This window comes from Pristiophorus japonicus, chromosome 14 (genome assembly GCF_044704955.1).
Source record: "Pristiophorus japonicus isolate sPriJap1 chromosome 14, sPriJap1.hap1, whole genome shotgun sequence".
In the NCBI taxonomy this organism is placed as follows: domain Eukaryota; kingdom Metazoa; phylum Chordata; class Chondrichthyes; family Pristiophoridae; genus Pristiophorus; species Pristiophorus japonicus.
Genome location: NC_091990.1, coordinates 182,157,401 through 182,181,202, shown reverse-complemented (window position 1 = coordinate 182,181,202; position 23,802 = coordinate 182,157,401). Strand labels below are relative to the sequence as shown.

At 43.7% G+C, this 23,802-nt stretch overlaps 1 protein-coding gene across 1 annotated transcript in view; it reads left to right on the top strand.

Moving 5' to 3' along the window:
• The window catches only part of LOC139279559 (protein inscuteable homolog), a 321,510-nt gene that overhangs the window by 7,793 nt on the left and 289,915 nt on the right, over window positions 1-23,802 (top strand). Inside the window, exons 2-3 of the mRNA XM_070898683.1 lie at window positions 13,757-13,809; window positions 18,906-19,029. Coding sequence (XP_070754784.1) covers window positions 13,757-13,809; window positions 18,906-19,029 — 177 coding nt within the window. The remainder of the gene's footprint in view (window positions 1-13,756; window positions 13,810-18,905; window positions 19,030-23,802) is intronic.

Sequence of the window (23,802 nt, the reverse complement as noted above, 5' to 3'; positions counted from 1 at the left end):
TCGAGGAAGACTTGCTTCCACTCCTAAAGTGAGTCCTTTGATGGCTGAACAGTCCAATACGGGAGCCACAGACCCTGTCACAGGTGGGACAGATATTCGTCGCGGGAAGGAGGGGTGGGACTGATTTGCCGCACGCTTCTTCCGCTGCCTGCGTCTGACCTCTTCACGCTCGCGGCGTTGAGACTCGAAGAACTCAACGCCCTCCCGGATGCACTTTCTCCACCTCGGGCGGTCTTCGGCCAGGGACTCCCAGGTGTCAGTGGTGATGTCACACTTCACCAGGGAGGCTGTGAGGGTGTCCTTATAATGTTTCCGCTGCCCACCTTTGGCTCGTTTGCCGTGAAGGAGCTCCGCATAAAGCGTTTGCTTAGGGAGTCTTGTGTTTGGCATACGAACTAAGTGGCCTGCCCAGCGAAGCTGATCGAGTGTGGTCAGTGCTTCAATGCTGGGGATGTTAGCCTGGGCGAGGACACTGATGTTGGTGCACCTGTCCTCCCAGGGGATTTGCAGGATCTTGCGGAGACATCGTTGGTGATATATCTGCAGCGACTTGAGGTGTCTTCTGTACATCGTCCATGCCTCTGATCCAGGAGGGCGGGTATTACTACAGTCCTGTGGACCATGAGCTGGGTGGTAGGTTTGAGGGCCTAGTCTTTGAACACTCTTTTCCTCAGGCGGCCGAGGGCTGCACTGGCGCACTGGAGGCGGTGTTGAATCTCCGCATCAATGTCTGCCTTCGTTGATGAGAGGCTCCCGGGGTATGGGAAATGGTCCACGTTGTCCAGGGCCGCGCCATGGATCTTGATGGCTGCGGGGCAGTGCTGTGCGGCGAGGACATACAATCGTGCCTGTGCTATCCAATTTGTCGCTCTTTCCTAAAGCCTTGCAAATTTTTCCCATTCAGGTATTTATCCAATAGCTATTACCATCATTTTGTCCCCTTATTGGCCCTGGGTTGCATCTTGTGCATAACTTGATCAAAAGTCTTTTGGATGTCAAGGTACACCACAACATCGAGCTTTCCACAATCCACTTGGGTTGTCACTTCTCAAAGGATTCGAGGAAATTAGTCAGACAGGATCATCTCCTCCTGAATCTAGTTGACTGATGTTTACAAAGTTTTTACTCTATGGATAAACGCCATGTTCGTTCCTGATAGTTATTCCCATTATTTTACACAAAATGGAAGTTAAGACCAATGGGTCTAGAGGTGCCGATGTCTGTTTCCTCACCCTTTTTGATATGGGCATCACATTCGCCTGTTTCCAATCTGCGGGAGGAATATCTCCGTATGTCAGGTGTGAAGCTTTAACTTTTATTAGGAAAGAGACACTTTAATAACTATTGATTGTTCGAAAATAATACTTTTATTTCCTTCTATGCAAATAATTTTAACTATTAAATAGAATCTAGGGGAACCGTTTAGATAGTGTAGAGTGGAGGCGGAGCCTGACACCTCCCAGATATTGTGGAGTGAGGGGGGGTGGAGGGCAGAACCTCCCACCCCCCTCCCATCCCCCCACCCATCCTGACACAGCCACATTCGCTGGAGTTTCTGACATCTAGATGTACTCACAGTGCTGTGGGCACCTGGTGTCGGCAGGCAAATGACGGAATCTCCTCCGGCCCCCGGGTTTGTCGGCCGAGCTTGTGTATCCCGGCACTTTCAATGAGATGCGTCGATTTGCAGGTTCGTGGTTAACATATTCATTACTCACTAACATAGAAAAATACAGCTAAGAAGACAACTTCACAACCGTAGGTTGATGTGAAACACTTGTAGATAAACTGAGTCATGACACGATCTTGCATTTTTGGAAATCATATGTATGACACTTCCTGCAGAATCAGCACTATATAGACCGAGAAAAAGATGAATCAGGTAAGTTAATGATGTGACAGATTCTGCTCAAACCAGTCAATCATTTGAGGGAAAGGGAAGCACTGTGGAGGTTCCCTTTGTTCTGAAATGAAGTTGCTTTGTTGAAGGCCAATACACAAGGATGGCATGCATCCAAATCTAATCAATCTCATCAAAGGAGACAACTATACTAAATCATATTTGATTGTTTCAATCATGTCTGACCGGCTAAACTAGTTTACACAGGTTCCTTCACAATGTTACTTTATATGAATTCATATTGGTGATAGTTCGTTCAAAATAAAATTTCCTATTTAATTGGCTGTCAAAAACCAGTGTAGCAGGAAGGGTATGAATACCTTACCAAGATAAGACTAGTTTCCATGCATTTCTTTCCTGTGATGTGTGTCTGTTCAGACACTGTTCATTGAGGCTACTATTCTCTATTACTAACCGTCTTCTTAAACCCCTCTGCTCTGTCTCCACCACACTCAGCTGCAACAAGAAGTGTGAGGAGCTCATGGACTTCTTTGTCTCAAAGATTGAGACCATCCAATCAGTTGCCTCTGTCACTTCCCATCCTTCCCCTAGCCCACCGGGCCAAACTTCCTCTGCGGTTTCCCCCTGCCCTAGCCCTGAACTCGCATCTCTCTCAGTTTCTCGCTGATCTCCCCTCTTGACCTCTCCACGCTCATCTTGTCCATGAGACCCACTTCCTGCTCCCTTGACCCTATTCCCACTAAAGTGCTGACCATCACACTTCTGTTTCTGGTTCCCATGTTAGCCGACATTGTTAACGGTTCTCTCTCATCAGGTACTGTCCCCCACTCCCTCAAATCTGCCGTCATCACCCCTCTCCTCAAAAAAACAACCCTTCACTCCACTGTGCTTGCAAGCTCCCTTCCCTCTCCAAAGTCCTTGAACATGTTGCCTCGCAAATCCGTGCCCATCTTTCCCGCAATTCCGTGTTTGAATCCCTCCAATCTTGTTTCCGGCCCTGCCACAGTACCGAAACGGCTCTCATCAAAGTCACAAATGGCACTCCATTCTCCTTCAGCGCCTCCAGCATCACGGCATCAGTTTCCACAAGTACGCTGACGACACCCAGCTCTACCTCACCACCAGCACTCGCCTGGTTCCATTCTTATCTAGCTAATCGTAGCCAAAGAATCTCCTGTGACGGCTTCACTTCCCGCCCCCGCATCATCACCTCTGGTGTCCCCCAAGGATCTATCCTTGGCTCCCTCCTATTTCTCATCTACATGTTGCCCCTTGGCGACATCTGAAAACACGGAGTCAGTTTCCACATGTACGCTGATGACACCCAGCTCTACCTCACCACCACTTCTCTCGACCCCTCCATAGTCTCTAAATTGTCAGACTGCTTGTCCGACACCAGTTCTGGATGAGCAGAAATTTTCTCCAGTTAAATATTGAGATGACAGAAGCCATTATCTTTGGGTCCCACCACAAACTCCGTTCCCTAGCCACCGACTCCCTCTCCCCAGCATCTGTCTGAGGCTGAACGAGACAGTTGGCAACCAAGGTGTGATATTTGACCCTGAAATGAGCTTTCGACCACATATCGGCAGCATAATTAAACCGCCTATTTCCACCTCCGTAACATCGCCCGTCTCCGCCCCTGCCTCAGCTCATCTGCTGCTGAAACCCTCATCCATGCCTTTGTTGCCTCTACACTTAACTACTCCAAGCACTCCTGACTGGCCTCCCACATTCTACCCTAAGTAAACTTGAGGTCATCCAAAACTTGGCTCCTCTTGTCCAAACCCATGCCAAGTCCCGCTCACCCATCACCCCTGTGCTCGCCGACCTACATTGGCTGCTGGTTAAGCAACGCCTCGATTTCAAAATTCTCATCCTTGTTTACAAATCCCTCCATTGCCTTGCCCCTCCCTATCTCTGTAATCTCCTTCAGCCTCACAACCCCCCGAGATGTCTACGCTCCTCCAATTTTGGCCTCTTGAGCATCCCTGATTATAACTGCGCAACCATTGGTGGCCGTGTCTTCAGCTGCCTAGTGGGGAGCAGTGAGCAGCAGAGTGGGGTACAACTCGCAGGAGGCACTATCCATGACACATGAGGCAACAGGACCCGACTCAGCTTCCCCTTGACATGTCGGAACACCAGGGTTTCTGGAGATTCAGGTTGTCGCGTCAGGTAGGGACTGATATCCACAGCCTCCAAGAGGAAGGCCTGCTCCCTGCTGAGCTTGGTGGCTACGTGTTACCAGTGGCTGTCAAAGTGACCACCACCCTCAACTATTTTGTCTCTGCATCTTTCCAGGCTCTGCTGGAGACATCTCCAGGATTTCCCATTTGGCGGCTCACAAATGCATAAGGCAGGTGACTGAAAAATTGTTTGCCGGGGCCGCCAATTTTATGATTTTCTCCTGTGATGATGCTAGTCAGAAGGAGCATCTCGCACAGGTACAGAGCATCATGGACAGCACACACGTGGCAATCTGTGCAGCCCCAGATCAACCAGGAGTATCCGTGAACCGCCAGGGCTTCCACTCCATCAGTGCCTCCACTCCATCAGTGCCAGGTGCTGTGCAACCACAAATAAATATTTCTGCTGGTGTGCGCAAGATTCCCAGGGAGCTGCCGTGATGCTTTCGTCCTGCAGCAGTCCAAGCTCCCTGATGTCTTTGGACCTGGAAGCAGACTTAAGTGATGGCTGCTCGGAGGCAAGCTGTAATCATTTCAAACTTGGCTGATGTCACCTCTGAGAAACCTGAATAATGAAAGCCTGAGAGCACTAAGATATGACCGACCAGAGGTGTCATCGGACAAGCCGTTGCCATGCTCAAGATGCGCTTCAGATGCCTGGACAGATGTAGAGGTGCCCTTCAGTATGCACCAGCCAGGATGTCCAGAATGGTTGTGGTATGCTGCACTCGACACAACATTACGCAGTAGCGAGGTTTGGAGCTGCAGGACAAACAAGGCACAGAGCACAGATTATCGACAGACGAATCCATGGATGAGGAAGAAGACGGGTAGGTTGAAGACGAAGAGCAGGAAGCTGATGATGCCAACAAAAAAGAAAGACTTGCACTTATATAATGCCTTTTATGAATGCAGGATGTCACAAAGGGTTTTCGAGCCAATGAAGTACTTTTTGAAGTGTACTCACTGTTGTAATGTAGGAAATGCGGCAACCAATTTGCGCACAGCAAGCTCCCACAAATAACAATGTGGTAATGACCAGATAATCTGTTTTAGTGATGTCAACTGAGGGATAAATATTGGCCAGGACACCGGGGCTAACTCCCCTGCTCTTCTTTGAAATAGTGCCATGGGATCTTTTAGGCCCACTTGAGAGAGCAGACAGGGATGCGGTTTAACGTCTCATCCGAAAAATGGCACCTCCGGCAGTGCAGCACTCCTCTGCACTGCCCGGAGTGTCAGCCTAGATTTTTGAGGTCAAGTCTCTGGAGTGGGCCTTGAATCCACAACCTTCTGACTCAGAGGCGAGATAGAATCATAGAATATAGATATTTACAGCATAGCAGGAGGCCATTTGGTCCATCGTGTCCGTGCCGACTGACAAAGAGCTATTTAGCCTAATTCCACTTTCTAGCTCTTGGTCCATAGTCTTTAGGTTACAGTAATTCAAGAGCATATCCAAGTATTTTTTAAATGCTATGAGGGTTTCTGCCTCTACCACCCATTCAGGCAGCAAGTTCCAGACCCCCACCATCCTTTGGGTGAAAACATTTCCCCTCAAATCCCCTCTAAACCACCAATCAATTACTTTAAATCTATGCCCCTGTTTGGTGGCCCCTTTGTTAAGGGAAATAGGTCCTTCCTATCCACTCTATCTGGGCCCCTCATAATTTTATACACCTCAAAAAGATCTTCCTTCAGCCTCCTCGGTTCCAAAGAAATCAACCCTAGCCTATCCCATCTTTCCTCATAACTAAAATTCTCCAGTCCAGGCAACATCCTCGTAAATCTCCTCTGTATCCTCTCTTGTGCAATCACATAATTCCTGCAATGTGGTGACCAGAACTGCATGCAGTACTCTAGCTGTGGCCTAACTAGTGTTTTATATAGTTCAAGCATAACCCCCCTGCTCTTGTATTCTGTGCCTCAGCTAATAAAGGCAAGTATGCCTTCTGAACCACCTTTTGTACTGGCCTGCTACCTTCAGGGATCTGTGGACATGCACTCCAAAGTCCTTTTGTTCCTCTGCACTTCTCAGTGTCTTACCATTTATTGGGTATTCCCTTGCCTTGTTAGCCCTCTCCAAATGCATAACTTCACACTTCTCTGGATTGAATTCAATTTTCCACTGTTCTGCCCACCTGACCAGTCCATTGATATCTTCCTGCAGTCTGGAGCTCTCTTCCGAACTATCACCGGATAGAGTGGTGAACCATGTCAAAGGCTGCAGATAAGTCAAGAAGGGATAGTTTGCCTTTGTCACGGTCACAAAGGATGTCATTTGTGACTTTGATGAGAGCCGTTTCGGTATTGTGGCAGGTGTGGAAACCGGATTGGAGGGACTCAAACACGGATTTGGGAGGTGACAACACGTTCAAGGTCTTTGGAGAGGAAAGGGTGGTTGGAGATGGGGCGGTCGTTTGCAAGGACGGAGGGATCGAGGGTTGGCTTTTTGAGGAGAGGGGTAATGACGGCAGATTTGAGGGAGAGGGACAGTACCTGAAGAGAGAGAACCGTTAACAATGTCAGCTAACATGGGAGCCAGAAACGGAAGATGGGTGGTCAGCGGTTTGGTGGGAATAGGGTCAAGAGAGCAGGAAGTCAAAGAGGCAGCATGATGTTCCTTCCCTGTTGACTCTTGAGTGATTTCAGTAATTTTACCTCTACTAAACTATCCAGAAAACAATTACAGGTATTGATTACTTTTTGCATGATGAACTCGCCTTTTGCTAACTCATGTCCTGCATTCATTGAGTAACTTAAAATAATGTTCCAGATTTACCTTCATATTGCACTCACTTTATTCATCTTCTTTCAGGGTTGAGGAGAAGAGCTGTTCCGGCCTGTCCCTATGACTCAGTTTTCTGATATTCCATCTCCAGGGCTTGGAATTTTTTTGTGCCTTGGAGACTCAAGATGCTCAAGGTGTGACCAGAGCACTGTGCAGTCTCAATTTTGAACCAGTTTAGCATCAGAACAATAGAAATAGGAGCAGGAGTAGGCCATTTGGCCCTTCGAGCCAGCTCTGCCATTCAACAAGATCATGGCTGATCTTCTACCTCATTTTGATTAGCATTATGTTAGCTTTATTGATTATTGCTTTGCAATGACTGTATGTGCTAAGTGTGGAGTCAACTGTAACTCCCGGATTACTTTCAATCTCACTGAGCTAGCTCAATACCATTGAATACATTTGACTCCCATTATTTCTTCTAATGTGTAATACCTTGCCTTTATTTGTATTAAATTTAATTTGCCATAGTTCTTCTACTCGCGAATTGTATCAAGCGCCTTCAGTAGTTCGTTGTTTGCATCATCAGTTTTGACTGCCTTGCCCCTAAATTTAGTATAAACATCAAAATTGACCAAATTATACTTTGTTTCTGAGTGCAGATATTCTATGCAGATTATGAACAACAGGCGCTCCAGCTCGAGGCACTTGGCAAGCTTCACTTCCTATGAATTAAAATGTGACCTTATCTGCAAAGTAATCTTAGCCAGCATACCACCAGTGACGAGTGAACCTTTTGTACCATTATTATCATCATAGACCGTCCCTCGAACGAGGATGACTTGCTTCCATGAGTTCACAGGTGTTTCAATGAAGGACCCGATGTTCCAGTCTTGAACTCCAATTGAGGGGGTGGAAGATGCCTGTGCGTGGATTTATTTTTAGCGTGTGGTGACCGTTGCACACCAGCCACCACACGGGCTTCATTGAGCTAGGTCTTGGTCCAGTGGCAAGGGTTAGCCAAGACGACTGGAGACCTGCTCTGCTGCACGGACCTAGCGCACGCACATATCTCAGTGTGGGCTGGCCCGTGCTGCCCCTAGGCCCTCGGCTCTTCTGGGCCCCGTACCCTCGTCTGTCGCACCTCTGCCACAAACTCTCGCCGCTCCTCCGCCCCGACCTTCCCACTCCTCTGTACCTTGGTCCTCCCGATGTTCCTGCCCACGCTCCAAAACGGCGACCAGGGTTTTGATGACGTCACCCAGTCGCCCATCTCAAAATTGTCGCACACTTGGAGCAGCTCGTGCTGGAGGTTGAAGTAGCCCACCGCTCCAACTCGTTTGTAGCCCAACCTGTGGAGCCACGATGCCATTAGGATATGCATTGACAATAGAACGGATCCCACTGTACTCTTTTGATCATCAAATACTAACAGACTATATTATGGGCTAGACTTTCGGCATATATCCTCCCATTTACCGCCCATTTAACAGCTGAGATTGAGTTTACCATCCATCTTTGATTATAAATGGAAACTAATGCCAATTATTGCCCATTTATTGTCAGCACAACTTTCGGCATACAATTATCGCCGGGAATTAGCTGAACCGCCCACCCATATTTTTTTAATAAAATCTGACATCATCACTCGTGCACCGCCCAGAAGACTGTTTACAATGGAAACTAACGGTCAAATACCGCCCAGATTATCGCCGAGAGCTACTTTCGGCATCTCGCCCATATACCGTCCAAATGATCGCTCACCCAAAAAGACGCTCAAGAAAAGCTGCACTCACCTGACCTTAACCCAGCGGCATGGACGCCATTTTGTAAATCGGTGGACTTTTAATAAAAGGTTGCTTCGAGTTGATGGGAGCATTGAAGCAATTCATGAGTGATTTTAAGGTCGTTTTAAAATCTTGACAACCGTCTAATCATATTGTGGTGAATTTTGAATTTATATTGCGTTTATAGAGGACAATTTAATAATTTGGAAGACATATTAGGGCATTTATAGTAATGTGGCCTGTAATTTCTCAGCCGGTATTTATGACTACTCACATGCTGCAGAATAGAGATGGGAGAAGGTTTATTGAAGAGCATTATGTGCCCAATCAAAGGGATGGCAGATTGCTGAGGAGGAGGAGACCTTAAACCCGACACACTTGCAGGGGTAAGCGATCATACCTGGACTTGTCCGATAACATGTGCCTTAGGAGGCTGCGCTTCCGAAAGGAGGTCATCAGTGAGATATGCCAGCTCATCAAGGGAGATCTGCAGTCTAGCAGCACCATCAGGTCACTATCAGGGCCACACTGCCCATTGAGGTTAAGGTTACTGCAGCACTTTCCTTCTATGCATCGGGCTCCTTTCAGGCCTCAGCTGACAGCATTTGCAGCATCTCGCAGCACGCCACACATTGCTGCATTCGACAGGTGACTGAAGCCCTTTACGCTCACAGGATGGACTTTATAAACTTCTCTATGACCAGGGAGGCACAGTGTGAGAGGGCTTTGGGGTTCTGAGCATGCGCAGATGACTCCTGACCTCATGAATCGCGGGAAAAGTTAATCACTTAAAAAAAAACACGCATGCGCAGAATGGCTGTTGCTATGGACACCGGCCTTGCACAACGGAATAAATCACTATCGCCCATTTCACATTGCTACAGCTATCACCCAAATTAAAAAGGCGAAACTAGCGTTTTCTAAAATGGGCGATATTCCGGCGATCCCGCAAAATAATACAACCACTAACACCAGAAAAATTGCCCATTTTTGGGCGATATCGATGTAAATCGAAAGTCTTGCCCTATAGGGCTTAGAATAAAAGATAAAAATCACTTTGTTGAGAAGTAAAATTAAGATGAGCATGATTAAAATGATCGGATTCTAGTTAGATTCTAATACTTCATGGTTCTGCTAATTGATTCTATATCTTTATCAGTTACTGATATAAACTAATTGATCTGCAATTAACAATGATTGTTTTGATGCCTCTTCTGAAGAAAAATAATTGAGTAATGAAACCAGAGAAAGAAATTAGGAAAAATGAACAAAGTTATAGAAAGATAAAACAAATTCTTTTGGCATGTGATTTAGGACAACTGACCTTAAAATTATTGCAAACATTGGGGCAGGGTTCAAAATACAGTTGCATGCTATAATGAGAATATGAGAGCACTAATCTTCAATATGCTGAATAGCATTTTTTTATTACATTCTTCTGTTACATTAATGATTTAGACGAGGGGATTAAATGTAGTATCTCCAAATTTGCGGATGACACTAAGTTGGGTGGCAGTGTGAGCTGCGAGGAGGATGCTATGAGGCTGCAGAGTGACTTGGATAGGTTAGGTGAGCGGGCAAATGCATGGCAGATGAAGTATAATGTGGATAAATGTGAGGTTATCCACTTTGGTGGTAAAAACAGAGAGACAGATTATTATCTGAATGGTGACAGATTAGGAAAAGGGGAGGTGCAACGAGACCTGGGTGTCATGGTACATCAGTCATTGAAGGTTGGCATGCAGGTACAGCAGGCGGTTAAGAAAGCAAATGGCATGTCGGCCTTCATAGCAAGGGGATTTGAGTACAGGGGCAGGGAGGTGTTGCTACAGTTGTACAGGGCCTTGGTGAGGCCACACCTGGAGTAGTGTACAGTTTTGGTCACCTAACTTGAGGAAGGACATTCTTGCTATTGAGGGAGTGCAGCGAAGGTTCACCAGACTGATTCCCGGGATGGTGGGACTGACCTATCAAGAAAGACTGGATCAACTGGGCTTGTATTCACTGGAGTTCAGAAGAATGAGGGGGGACCTGATAGAAATGTTTAAAATTCTGATGGGTTCAGACAGGTTAGATGCAGGAAGAATGTTCCCAATGTTGGGGAAGTCCAGAACCAGGGGTCACAGTCTCAGGATAAGGGGTAAGCCATTTAGGACCGAGATGAGGAGAAACTTCTTCACCCAGAGAGTGGTGAACCTGTGGAATTCTCTACCACAGAAAGTAGTTGAGGCCAATTCACTAAAAATATTCAAAAAGGAGTTAGATGAAGTCCTTACTACTAGGGGGATCAAGGGGTATGGCGAGAAAGCAGGAATGGGGTACTGAAGTTGCATGTTCAGCCATGAACTCATTGAATGGCAGTGCAGGCTAGAAGGGCCGAATGGCCTACTCCTGCACCTATTTTCTATGTTTCTATGTCTATGTTTCAGTGTAATATTAGTAATGACATGGTCATATGATTGGGTAACGAGGGCCAGCTAGAATTCATATTCTAGAGGTCTGGTTGTTGTACTGCCTTTCTGTAAACTACACCCAACAGACGTCACTTGTTCTGAGGGAAATTGGAACAGTTTATTTACTTGGATCCATCAGACTGCTTGCTAACCTACATTGGCTTCTGGTCTGGCAACGCCTCGATTTTAAAATTCTCAGCTTTGTTTTGAAATCTTTTTATAGCCTCTCCCCTCCCCACCTCTGGAACCTCCTCCACCCCTACAACCTTTCGAGATCTCTCAGGTCCTCCAATTCTGGCCTCTTGCGCATCCCTGATTTTAATCATTCCACCTTCGTGCCCTCAGCTGCCTAGTGCCTGAGATCTGTAAACCCCTCCCTAAATCTCTCTGTCTCTTTATCTCTCGCTCTTCCTTTAAGACGCACCTTAAAACCTTCCTCTTTCCTGTCCGAATATCTCTTTATGTGGCTCGATGTCAAATTCTATTTGCTAACACTCCCGTGAAGTGCCTTGGGATGTTTAATCATGTTAAAGGTGTTATATAAATGCTCGTTGTTGCAGTTGTGGCTATAAACTTTTTTATTGGAAAGATAAATGCATACTATTATTACACTGAAAATTATAATTCATTTAATACACACTTCTAAATTAGGGAGAAAAGTTCTGTATCTGAAGAGACAAACAATTAAATAGTTTATAACAGTAAGATTGTGCTTTGCCTTTGCTCTTCATTTCTCTTATGTAATGAAAAACTCACTTCAAAATTACTTTAGACATGAATTTGTAAGTAATTATAAATAATATTTATGTTGAGCTTGGGAATACAGAAATGCAAACACAATTTCAAATACAAATGTTCTGCTATTGTTCGTAGAACAGACAAATAATTATGAACTTCAGAAGGTCAGATGTTCAGTTCTCAACATCGTAGATATCAACTCAGTAGATTCACGGACCATGACCTGCCCCCTGAGTAATTGCTTATCATGTGAAGGAAGAACATGATTCAACATACTTTTTAATTAGCTGAGTGACATAGCATTAAATAAACAACAAACATGGTATTAAAATTTGAAGCAAATTTATATCAGAGAATATAGTACTGTATCCTCTCACTGACTCATTATATATTGAACATTTTTTGTAAGGTATGCTAATGTAATAGAATTACACTGCAATCTTTTATTTTCCTCAATTTTTCTCTCATTTTCTCTCCTACCCTCCTAAGGACACTACTATTGATAGGGTGCAGCGAATGCTAGCAGACCTCTTCTACCTTTGTGTATGAGCCTAGACCGTGAATGTCAGTTTGTTGCTTAGCTGTGGAGGGCAATACAACAGAGCCCAATCTGCTTTCCCTAACGTTGGTGCAAGTGTATCTTTCAGCAAGTCACTCAGTAGTGTCAGAAGCATGAATTCTGTCAGATTTTCTTCCCTTCCTTAGCTAAGTGATGCTTGGGTTAATTCTGCAGATTAACTGTTGCCTTGGCTAAAAATGCCTAAATCACAATGAAACCTGGAAACTTTTTGATCTATATGGCTTAGTACCTCATCATCATCATCATCATATGCAGTCCCTCGGAATCGAGGAGCACTTGCTTCCACTCTAAAAATGAGTTCTTCGGTGGCTGAACAATCCAATACGAGAACCACAGTCCCTGTCACAGGTGGGACAGATAGTCTTTGAGGGATAGGGTAGGTGGGACTGGTTTGCCGCACGCTCTTTCCGCTGCCTGCGTTTGATTTCTGCATGTTCTCGGCAATGAGACTCGAGGTGCTCAGCGCCCTCCCGGATGCACTTCCTCCACTTCGGGCAGTCTTTGGCCAGGGGCTCCCAGGTGTCAGTGGGGATGTTGCACTTTAACAGGGAGGCTTTGAGGGTGTCCTTGTAACATTTCCTCTGCCCACCTTTGGCTCATTTGCCATGAAGGAGTTCCGAGTAGAGCACTTGCTTTCGGAGTCTCGTGTCTGACATGCGAACAATGTGGCCTGCCCAGCGGAGCTGATCAAGTGTGGTCAGTGCTTCAATGCTGGGGATGTTAGTACCACACTGCCTGTGACTTACAGCGATTCCGTAGTCGTCTGAAGAACAAGGCAACAACTGCTTAGCTACTCTAGTATTAATTGAAGTTTATTGTAATTTATTTTCTTCCTCTAATACCACAGCAATTTGCCTTAACCATCATTGCAAAAGAGCACTCTCTGGTGGTCTCAATATGATGTGTTCTTTCCAACAGCAAATGTTACAACTTCTCTGCCAACTTAGTGCGGTATACTGCTGAATTATCATAGTTTTATGCTGAAGGCTTTTTCCATGCTGCAAAATGTCTGGAGATTGTACAAGTTCATTTCTCATGGGACTCTCACCATTAGCAGAAAGAGGAGACATTTATCCCAGTCTGACTTTGATTCTAAGCAAGATTGTCTAGATAGTTGAGAATTGTTTTGAGAAAGATGCTAAATTATATACCTCACTACTATACATATAATGTAATCATTTTTAAATAAGAAAAACAAACTCAGACCAATATCTTGTGGTAGATTATGCAAACTGTAATTTCTGTAACTCCATTATTAGATTAGCTGAGATAAAGATGAGCACTATCCAAAATACAATAATGGAATGTCTAAAGACCAACAAATATGATTAGAATTCAACTGTAGCACATATTGTGTTGTACATGCAATATTCCTATCGCATTGCCAATTGCCATGTGTTTTTCTATTTTTCTGCAGTTTGAAAAGATTTTAATAGAGCAATGCACTGACCTAACTACAATAACCGAAAGGTAAATCCTGTTTCCCCAGCCTGTATTGCAATCCTCTATTTTGAACACTTTCATTGTTTGCCTTCTTGAATATGACATTTCTACATTATTGCTCATTGTTAAAGTTCTTATGTTGGATATAAATTGAATAAAATATGATTATTCTAATCTCAAACTTCATTTTGCAGCTGGATGACATTATATTTCTATTGAAGTACAACAGGCTGTATCAGAGTGTTAATTTTGTCAGAAACCTGAGAGTAACTACAGAGCCTTTTCAAACGTAATCATTCAGAAACTAGTTCAGAAATGTGTCCCTGAACCCATACATAGTGGATTCATTCATAAATGCTTTATAGAAATTAGCCCCCAAAGCAGGAGTTAGCATTAATTATTGTCTGCTTATATCATCGTTACAATGTCTAGAGCTATGTGATAGTGGACACTATACTTTAACTAAGTTGCTTTATCCTTTTTTTGTGGCTAGGATATACCTGGACAATTTTCCACATTGTCAGGTAGATGCCAGTGGCACAGCTGTACCAAAACCTCGATTTTAAATTCTCATCCTTGTTTTCAATCTCTCCATGGCCTTGCCCTTCCCTATCTCTGTAATCTCCTCCAGCCCTACAACCCTCTGCAATATCTGCGCTCCTCCAATTCTGGTCTCTTGAGCAGCCCCAATTTTAATCGCTCCACCATTGACAGCTGCGCTTTCCTCTCTAAACTTCTCGACCTCTCAACCTCTCTTTCCTCCTTTAAGATGCTCCTTAAAACCTACCTCTTTAACCGAGCTTTTAATCATCTGTCCTATATCTCCTTATGTGGCTTGGTGTCAAATTTTAATTGATAACGCTCCTGTGAAGTTCCTTGGAACATCTTACTATGTTAAAGGCGCTATATAAATATAAGTTGTTAGTGGTTGCTGCAGTATTTTCTTATGAGCTCCAACACAAGATCCTTCAAACAAACCTCAAAGCATTGTGGTGCTGAACACCTGTACACCATAGCTTGCCACTCCTTTAGCCAAATAGTTGCAGTACAGCTATTGGCATCTACCTGACAAGATGAAAATTATCCAAGTATATCCTATCCACAAAATCCATAAATCTAACCCAGTCAATTAACATTTTGTCAGCCTCCTCCTAATCATCAGAAAAGTGAATTATCAACAGCGCCATCAAGTGACCCCTATTCAGGTTCCACCAGAAGCATTCAGCTCCAGACTTCATCACAGCCTTGATCTAGACAAAACAGCAAGAACAAAATGTTGAAGAATAGTGAGATTAGCTGCCCTCAACATCAAGGCAGCATTCAATGGAGTTTAGGACCAGTTGCTGAACAAAATTGAGATCAATGGGGGGTAAAAGCAAAAATCCTGCCATAGCTCAGTCATAACTGACAAAGGAAGACGTTTATTTTGTCGGAGGTTAGTCATCACTAATGTCCTTGGCCCAACCATCTTCAGCTTCTTTATCACGTCCTCTTGTTATACGGTCAGGTGTGGATTTGTTCACCAAAGATTCCACAGTGTTGAGCTCCATTCTCACCTGATAATGAACTCGCCCATGCCAGCCTACAGCAGGACCTGGATAACATCCAGACTTGAGCTGACAACTACCAGAAAACATAAGTGTCAGGTAATGGCATCTCGAACAAGAAAAAAACCAACCATCTCCCCTTAGCCTTCAGTAGCACCACCAACACCAAAGTCCCCCCCCACTATCAACATCATGGTGTCACCATTGACCAGAAGCTTAACTAAAGCAGCCATCTCAACACAGTGGCTACAAGAGCGGGACGAAGTCTGCGCCAATGTTCCCTTCAAGCTGCGTGGCCACTCAGCGCTCCAGGGGTCCCGACTTTTAAATTGTAAAAACTACGCATGTGCAGACTTTTGAATAGACCGCGCCATATTAAAACGGGGCTGTGTGGCCCAAATAAAAATGACAGGGAACAAGGGTCTGTGCCAGCTCTTTTCGAAGACCAATCCAGTTAGTCCCACTCCCCCGCTCTTTCCCGATATCCCTGCAATTCTTTCTCCTTCAAATATTTATCCAATGCCTATTTGAAAGCTACTGTTTCTGCTACCCTATCCAGCAATGCATTCCAAATCCTAACCATTCATTGTGTAAAAAAGTTTGTTCTCGTGTCACCTCTGGTTCTTTTGCCAATCATATTAAATCTATCCCTCTAGTAATTGACCCTTCATCCATCGGAAAATGTTTCTCTTTATTTACTCTATCTAAATCCTTCAAGATTTGAAACACCTTGAACATTTACAATAATTGAATATACATCTGACTCCACATTCATATCTACAGGTCTGAAAAATAACAGTGGGCAAAAATACTTAAGCCACAAATATGAAAATTTACTAAGCTGAAAATATTCCAACTCCCTGTATATTATTCCTTGACCAAACCTTCATTGCAGTAGTACCACATCGATTCTTAGTTTCAGTACAAAGCAAGGCTGCTCCTATACCACATCTACATTTCACTGAGATTCAACTTAGCCACAATTGATATGAAATACTTATTGATATAGGAACAATATGGTAAATGTTTCAATGGTATCATGTGTTGATCATGAAAAGCTGTGAAACACATGTATGATTTTATTAACTGGTTTTGATCATGATTGTTGAATTGTAATTTTGCAATGTCTTAATCTTTATCATTAATTATTATAATGAACCGAGGCCCTTAAATTGTGGTCGGATACCTCCAACCACAAAAATATTTACAAATGTACCTGGTGGTCCCGGAGGAACAAAGACTTGACTTCTGCTCTGAGGTCTCGATGCGCAGCCCAGTGCAAAGGCACACGTATTCCAGGAGCGTATGTGCAGCCTGGGATCATCTGGGCCGGACCAACCAATGAAAATAGTGTATCCACATTCATAGTAATGGTGAGTTCCATTTGTATGGCGATCACCATTTCTATGAATGGGGATACCCCCAAAGCACAAACATTTTAAATAAATAAATAAACACTTCACATATTTAAAATGAATTGAACTTGTTTTGGACAAAAATTATTATTTTTTAAAAATATGTTTTTATAGAGCTAAAACTAAACTTACCTTAATGGACAGGGTTTTTAATATAAAATTTATTGATACGATTTTATCTTTCTATCTTTTAAAACTTTTACGCTCGTAAAAGCAAGCTTTACGTTTTTAACAGGCATAAGAGTTTTAAGGACATTCGCTGGGCAGGAGTTGGGCAAATAGCCCAAATCCCCGCCACAAAGGCCCTTCTCCCGGGGATGCGTGCAATTTGTCAAAAGAAATGTTGACAGATCACAAGTTCCGGGTTTAGGCGCACGCGCAGTTCATACCTAAACCCGGAATTTGTGGTGTGTCTACGGGTACGTGCGCACATCGTATGCACCCGGAGAGGCCGTGATTTTATGCCCTGTGTGTCAAACTTGGCTCAATAGATAATACTGATCCCTGGGTCAGAGGGTTTATGCTCCTTATTAAAGGTGGTACACCAGTACAATACTAATACACTGCTGTATTGTTGGAGGTTCCATCCTTAAGGTTACATAAGAACAAAAGAAATGAGTGCACCAATCCCTGCGGCACCCCACTAGTTACTCTTTGCGAACTGGAAAATGACCCATTTATCCCGACTCTCTGTTTTCTGTTAGTTAGCCAATTCTGTATCCATGCTAATATATTACCCCCAATCCCGTGAGCTCTTATTTTGTGCAATAACCCTTTATGTGGCACCCTATCGAATGCCTTCTGGAAGTCCAATTACACCACATCCACTGGTTCCCCCTTATCCACCCTGCTCATTACAGCCTCAAAGAACTCCAGCAAATTTCTCAAACATGATTTCCCTTTCATAAGACCATGCTGACTCTGCTTGACTGTATTATGCTTTTCCAAATATTTTGCTACTGCTTCCTTAATAATGGACTCCAGCATTTTCCCAACGACAGATGTAGGCTAACTGGTCTATAGTTTCCTACTTTCTGTCTCCCTCCTTTTTTAAATAGGGGTGTTACATTTGCTGTTTTCCAATACTGCTGTACCAGGTACATTTGCTCCAGAATCCAGGAATTTTGGTAGATTGCAACAAATGCATCCACTATCTCTGCAGCCACTTCTTTTAAGACCCTAGGATGCAAGCCATCAGGTCCAGGGGACGTCTACCTATAGTCCCATTATTTTACTGAGTACTTTTTTTTTAGTGATAGTGATTGTTTTAAGTTCCCCCATTCAGGTGGATGTTAAAAATCCTATGATACTGTAGAAAGAAGAGCACACAGTCCTTCTGGTGTCTTGCTCATTCTTGCTTCCTCAACCAGTTTGACTAACAATATTAACTGGCTATTCTCCTCACTGCTATTTCTGGGATGTTGCGGGAGCGACACTATTTGCCATTATCACTGCACTTCAGATAATTAATTGTTTAGGGTTAGGGAAACATTTAAAGATATTGAGATGAATTAAGGTGATATATAGAAGCAAGTATTATTATCACCTTTATTAACCCTTCCTGTACTTTGGATGAATGATCTTGCCCAGATGTGATTGAGTTGCTGATGTAGATCAGTGAAGCAGTTCCTCCTGCAGCCATCCTTTCGGTTTGATCAAAGATTGACCTGTTCACATCTATGAAAAAAATAGCTAAAAAAATGCCCTTTTTAGAATCACATTATAACACAGCCAATCATTTTGCTTTGGGCCCAATCTCCAAAACAGATTGTGGGACCCGGAAGGGACAGAAAAAATTGTAAGCAATAAAAGGTATTTTTTTAAAAGGAATTGAAACCCTAAAATAGTTAAGATAACAAAATGGAGAGTAGTTGGAAGAAGCCAGGTGAGCATAAGTAAAGTGTTTAATCATGTATTTATTTAAAGTTGTGTTTATTTTAGTTCTATGCGGTGAATTTTATTGCAGTAAAACAAATGTCATCACCTGAATATCTTTATTACTCTAATATTATTATTGTTTCAATTGAAAAAATAAATAACCTACACAGGGAAATTGACATTTTTTCTGGCCCCGTTGATAGATTGGAAATTAATCCTAAATATTAAATTTAATTTGTGTCACTGTTGTGATGTAACATTTTTGCATCTTCTTTCCTTACAGTTGCATGCATGTCGAAGATGAAACAACATTAGCATCTATGAAAGTTGAGATTTTTGAAACCATAACATCCTTTAGTCACTCTTTTAGTCAGATGGTGGAGCTGGCTTTAACCCATGAGATACAGGTCAGTACACATTGCCAATTATAGCCCTCTTATAATCCTCGTTGTACTCATCAGAAAGATAGACAAATTCAGTTGAAGCATCATATCGAGGATAATTTTTTTTCTTCATTAAGTATTTGCCTATTCTGTGATTAATTGCTTCTTTCGTTGCCAGTTGAATGAACATTTGTGATATTTTCAACAGTTTTATCCATTGTTAATGATTCAAATTCACGGACAGCTCATTAAAAATGCAATATACTTGTACTTAGTTTTTGTAGGAGCACGCTATCAAAAGTTCAGGCATTCTTAGTTATCGTGGAGTAGCTGCAATAATATGTGGATGCTGTCATCCTCCACAATCGTCTGAGACTGAACGTGTCTGGAAAATATAAGGTTATTTATTTGTAATATATTATAATGTGCCAGTATATTTTTACAGATGAAAAAATAGGAAGTGAAGTCTCACATTCGATAAACCTTCAAAGTGAGGCATCATGGGAAATGAGTGCAGTGTGCACAAGTGTGCATTTTATTTTCCAATCACTAAGGTTACACAGGACAGCTACTTTCATTGCTGAAATTACATAGAATTATTCAATGGAAATAATGTCAATCATAAGAAAATTACATTTAGTCCAAATATGGTTTCTATCTTGACCTTACTGTGTATAAATTTAATATATCTTGGCCTCGAAATTTGTCTTGGGCGATGGCGCAAAGCTGACGGTATCAGATTGGCCGCCCGTTATACGCAGCTCCAGATATTCAGTTCCATCGCAGTCAATAGGTCTAGCATGTTTGGCAGTTATGTTAATTAGTTGCTGTGCGATTGGGGAACTGTGTGGGCATATATATTACAGTCATAAGTACATATGAACAAGGAGTAGGAGTAGGCCATTCGGCCCCTCGAGCTTGCTCTGGCATTCAACAAGATTACTGCTGATCTTCTCCCTCAATTCCACTTGCCTACACTATCTCCCCATATACCTTGATTCCCTTAATATACAAATTTCTATCGCTCTCTGTCTTGAATATACTCGACGACTGAGCCTCCACAGTCCTCTGAGGGAGAGAATTCCAAAGAAGCACCACCCTCTGAGTGAAGAAGTTTCTCCTCATCTCAGTCCTAAATGGTCGACCCCATATTCTGAGACTGTGACCCCTGGTTCTAGACTCCCCAGCCCGGGGAAACATCCTCCCTGCATCTATCCTGTCAAGCCCTGCATGAATTTTATATGTTTCAATAAAATCACCTCTCATTCTTCTAAACTCTAGAGAACACCAGTTGTGGGTGTTATAGGTGCCCTTAAGCCAGGTTCTAACTGAAGTGCCACTTATGTTAGTGCTGTTTTCAGAGCGTTTGGAGTGTGGCATTAACCAATATATGCAAGGAAGAAAGAAAGACTTGGATTTATTTAGAGCCTTTCACGACCATCGGACGTCTTAAAGCTCATTATAGCCAATGAAGTACTTTTGGAGAGTAGTCACTGTTGTAATGTAAGAAAAGGAGAGAATGGTGAATACCTTTTCATCGCTGGTCAAGTCATTGAATTTCTTCTGGCCATTGGTCGGCCGTTCTTGGGGTCACATGGGTGGCACTCAGTACCTCGCCCTCCATGTGCCACAGCTGACTATTCGAACTAGCTCAGGAGCTGGTCCTGCCTGGTCTATTATTCCTCCATGAAAGCCTGCAGGTTTCCATCCACAAAGTTGCAAGTTGGTGCCAGACTTGCTTGGCATCTCTTGACTGCTCATTTCTCTCTGTGAAAATGGAAATGCTGTTGAGACACCGGAAATACTTTAAAGGTATTTTTTTTAATTGAGAAAAAGAAGTTTGCCACTTACTTTCCACTCCACTCTGAACAATGGAGTCTGTCCTATGCTTTCATAGTGCTATGCCCAGAGCCCCGATTGACTAAACGGTATTTGCATTGTTTCTTCACGCAGGTTTTTACATTCCGTGTAGGCGGATGAAAAACACAGGAAATTTCGGTGTGATTTCCCATTGGCCTGCTTGGCATGTAAACCAGTCTGGTTGTTGTGTGAGTGCAATCCAGAAAGTTTTGGAAAAACTTACAGCACTTTTATTCTTCAAAATGATTTATCATTTTGTTTCGGTTGGAATCAGAAGCATGTCACAGTCATAGTGTGGAACTGATACACGTCCAGCTCCGCAGCACATATCTTTATCACTGCCACTGATAGAAAAACTACATCATAGTATCAAACAGTGTTTGCAATGGAGTGTTATAATTCAGCAGTATAAACCCCTGCAGGTGATGATTGAAATAACAATGTGGTGCATTTCCATGAGAAAATTGACCTGTAAGTATATTCCCCAATGGCAAAATCTCTCATTTAATGAAATATGGCAGAGCAACCCATTAACAAAAATGAGAAACGATGAAGTGTAATTTAGGCACTGTGAGTATGCCCACAGGCTGTTACCCTTTCAGTTCCACGAGGAGGGGTTTCCTGTACGGGCTGCTCCTGCACACTCGCCACCTTGCCATCCTCGTCTGCCGTCCGGACACGCCATGGCGCACCATCTTGCCATCCAGAGGAGGCGGGGGTCCCCAATGGAGTGCACTCTAGGCGGGAGTCCGCCCACTATTTATTGGGGACTTGGCTTGGAGGGTGGTGCACAGAGCAGTCCCGTGCATTAAGTTTTTAAGTCAGTTCACGGGCTCCCAGGCCGCCTGCAATTTCTGCCGTCTGGAAGAGTTCGCGTTCCATGTTTTTATTGAATGTACGAGGTTTCAGCCCCTGTTCCATTATTTGAAGGGGCTGTTCCTCAATTTCTGGTTGCACTTCAATCCCACACTCCTGATCTTTGGGCACCCTGTGCGGAGGGGAGCGGGCAGGTCCGAGGGCCTCCTCGTAGGACTGCTCCTGGGCATGGCCAAGGGTGCCATCAGCCGGTCCAGGCAGCGGGCGGTCGAGGGGGGCGTTCAGTCCGACTGCCTGCCTCTCTTCCGCGGTTACATCCGAGCCAGGGTGTCCTTGGAGATGGAGCACGCGGTGTCCACCGGTACGCTCGCGGCCTTCCGCGAGAGGTGGGCACCGGAGGACTGGAGTGCATCATCACCCCCGGCAACCAAATTTTAATTTGATTTTAATGTCTAAAGTTTAATTTGTTTAAGTTGTTGGTGTTAGTGCCCCCCCACTCGCCCCCACCCCCCCATTTAATCAGGGGGCACTTGACTTAATGTTTTATTGTTTTACAGATACAACAAAATAGTTGTAGAGTTGTTGCATTGTGGGTGGTTTAGCCAGTCACGTGACTCTAGACTCAATAAAGCCACAGTCAGTTGAGTCTAGGTCATCCATGATGAGGTATGCAGTTGTGAGCCTAGTCGATGAATTGGTAATGTGTAGTGTGATTGTTAAACCTTTGTTAATAAACTAACTAGTTCTTAATAGCCATGTGTTGCTATGAATTCTTAAGCAAAGAACCCATGAAGCAAATACATTATGTGCAGAAATACAGGACTTCTCATGTTTTTCATTAAAATGAGAGTTTCACGCCACAGCTTGTACCTCAGTGAATTTCCATTATAGGTTCTGCTCCTCTCAATTTGGCATGACTGATAATGCATCCCAGGGTATTAAAAGAGATGGCGGAAGTTATAGCAGATGCATTCGTTATAATCTACCAAAATTCTCTGGACTCTGGGGAGGTACCATCGGATTGGAAAGCAGCTAATGTAACGCCTCTGTTTTAAAAAGAGGGGCAGACAAAAGGCAGGTAACTATAGGCCGGTTAGTTTAACATCTGTAGTGGGGAAAATGTGTGAAGCTATCATTAAGGAAGAAATAGCGGGACATCGAGATATTAATAGTGCAATCAAGCAGACGCAGCATGGATTCATGAAGGGGAAATCATGTTTAACTAATTTACTGGAATTATTTGAGGATATAACGAGCATGGTGGATAGAGGTGTACCGATGGATGTGGTGTATTTAGATTTCCAAAAGGCATTCGATAAGGTGCTACACAAAAGGTTACTGCAGAAGATAAAGGTATGCGGAGTCAGAGGAAATGTGTTAGCATGGATCGAGAATTGGCTGGCTAACAGAAAGCAGAGAGTCGGGATAAATGGGTCCTTTTCGGGTTGCAAATCGGTGGTTAGTGCTGTGCCACAGGGATCGGTGCTGGGACCACAACTGTTTACAATATACATAGATGACCTGGAAGAGGGGACAGAGTGTAGTGTAACAAAATTTGCAGATGACACAAAGATTAGTGGGAAAGCGGGTTGTGTAGAGGACACAGAGAGGCTGCAAAGAGATTTAGATAGGTTAAGCGAATGGGCTAAGGTTTGGCAGATGGAATACAATGTCAGAAAATGTGAGGTCATCCACCTTGGAAAAAAAAACAGTAAAAGGGAATATTATTTGAATGGGGAGAAATTACAACATGCTGCGGTGCAGCGGGACCTGGGGGTCCTTGTGCATGAATCCCAAAAAGTTAGTTTGCAGGTGCAGCAGGTAATCAGGAAGGCGAATGGAATGTTGGCCTTCATTGCGAGAGGAATGGAGTACAAATGCAGGGAGGTCCTGCTGCAACTGTATAGGGTATTGGTGAGGCCGCACCTGGAGTACTGCATGCAGTTTTGGTCACCTTACTTAAGGAAGGATATACTAGCTTTGGAGGTGGTACAGAGATGATTCACTAGGCTGATTCCGGAGATGAGAGGGTTACCTTATGATGATAGATTGAATAGACTGGGTCTTTATTCGTTGGAGTTCAGAAGGATGATCTTATAGAAACATTTAAAATAATGAAAG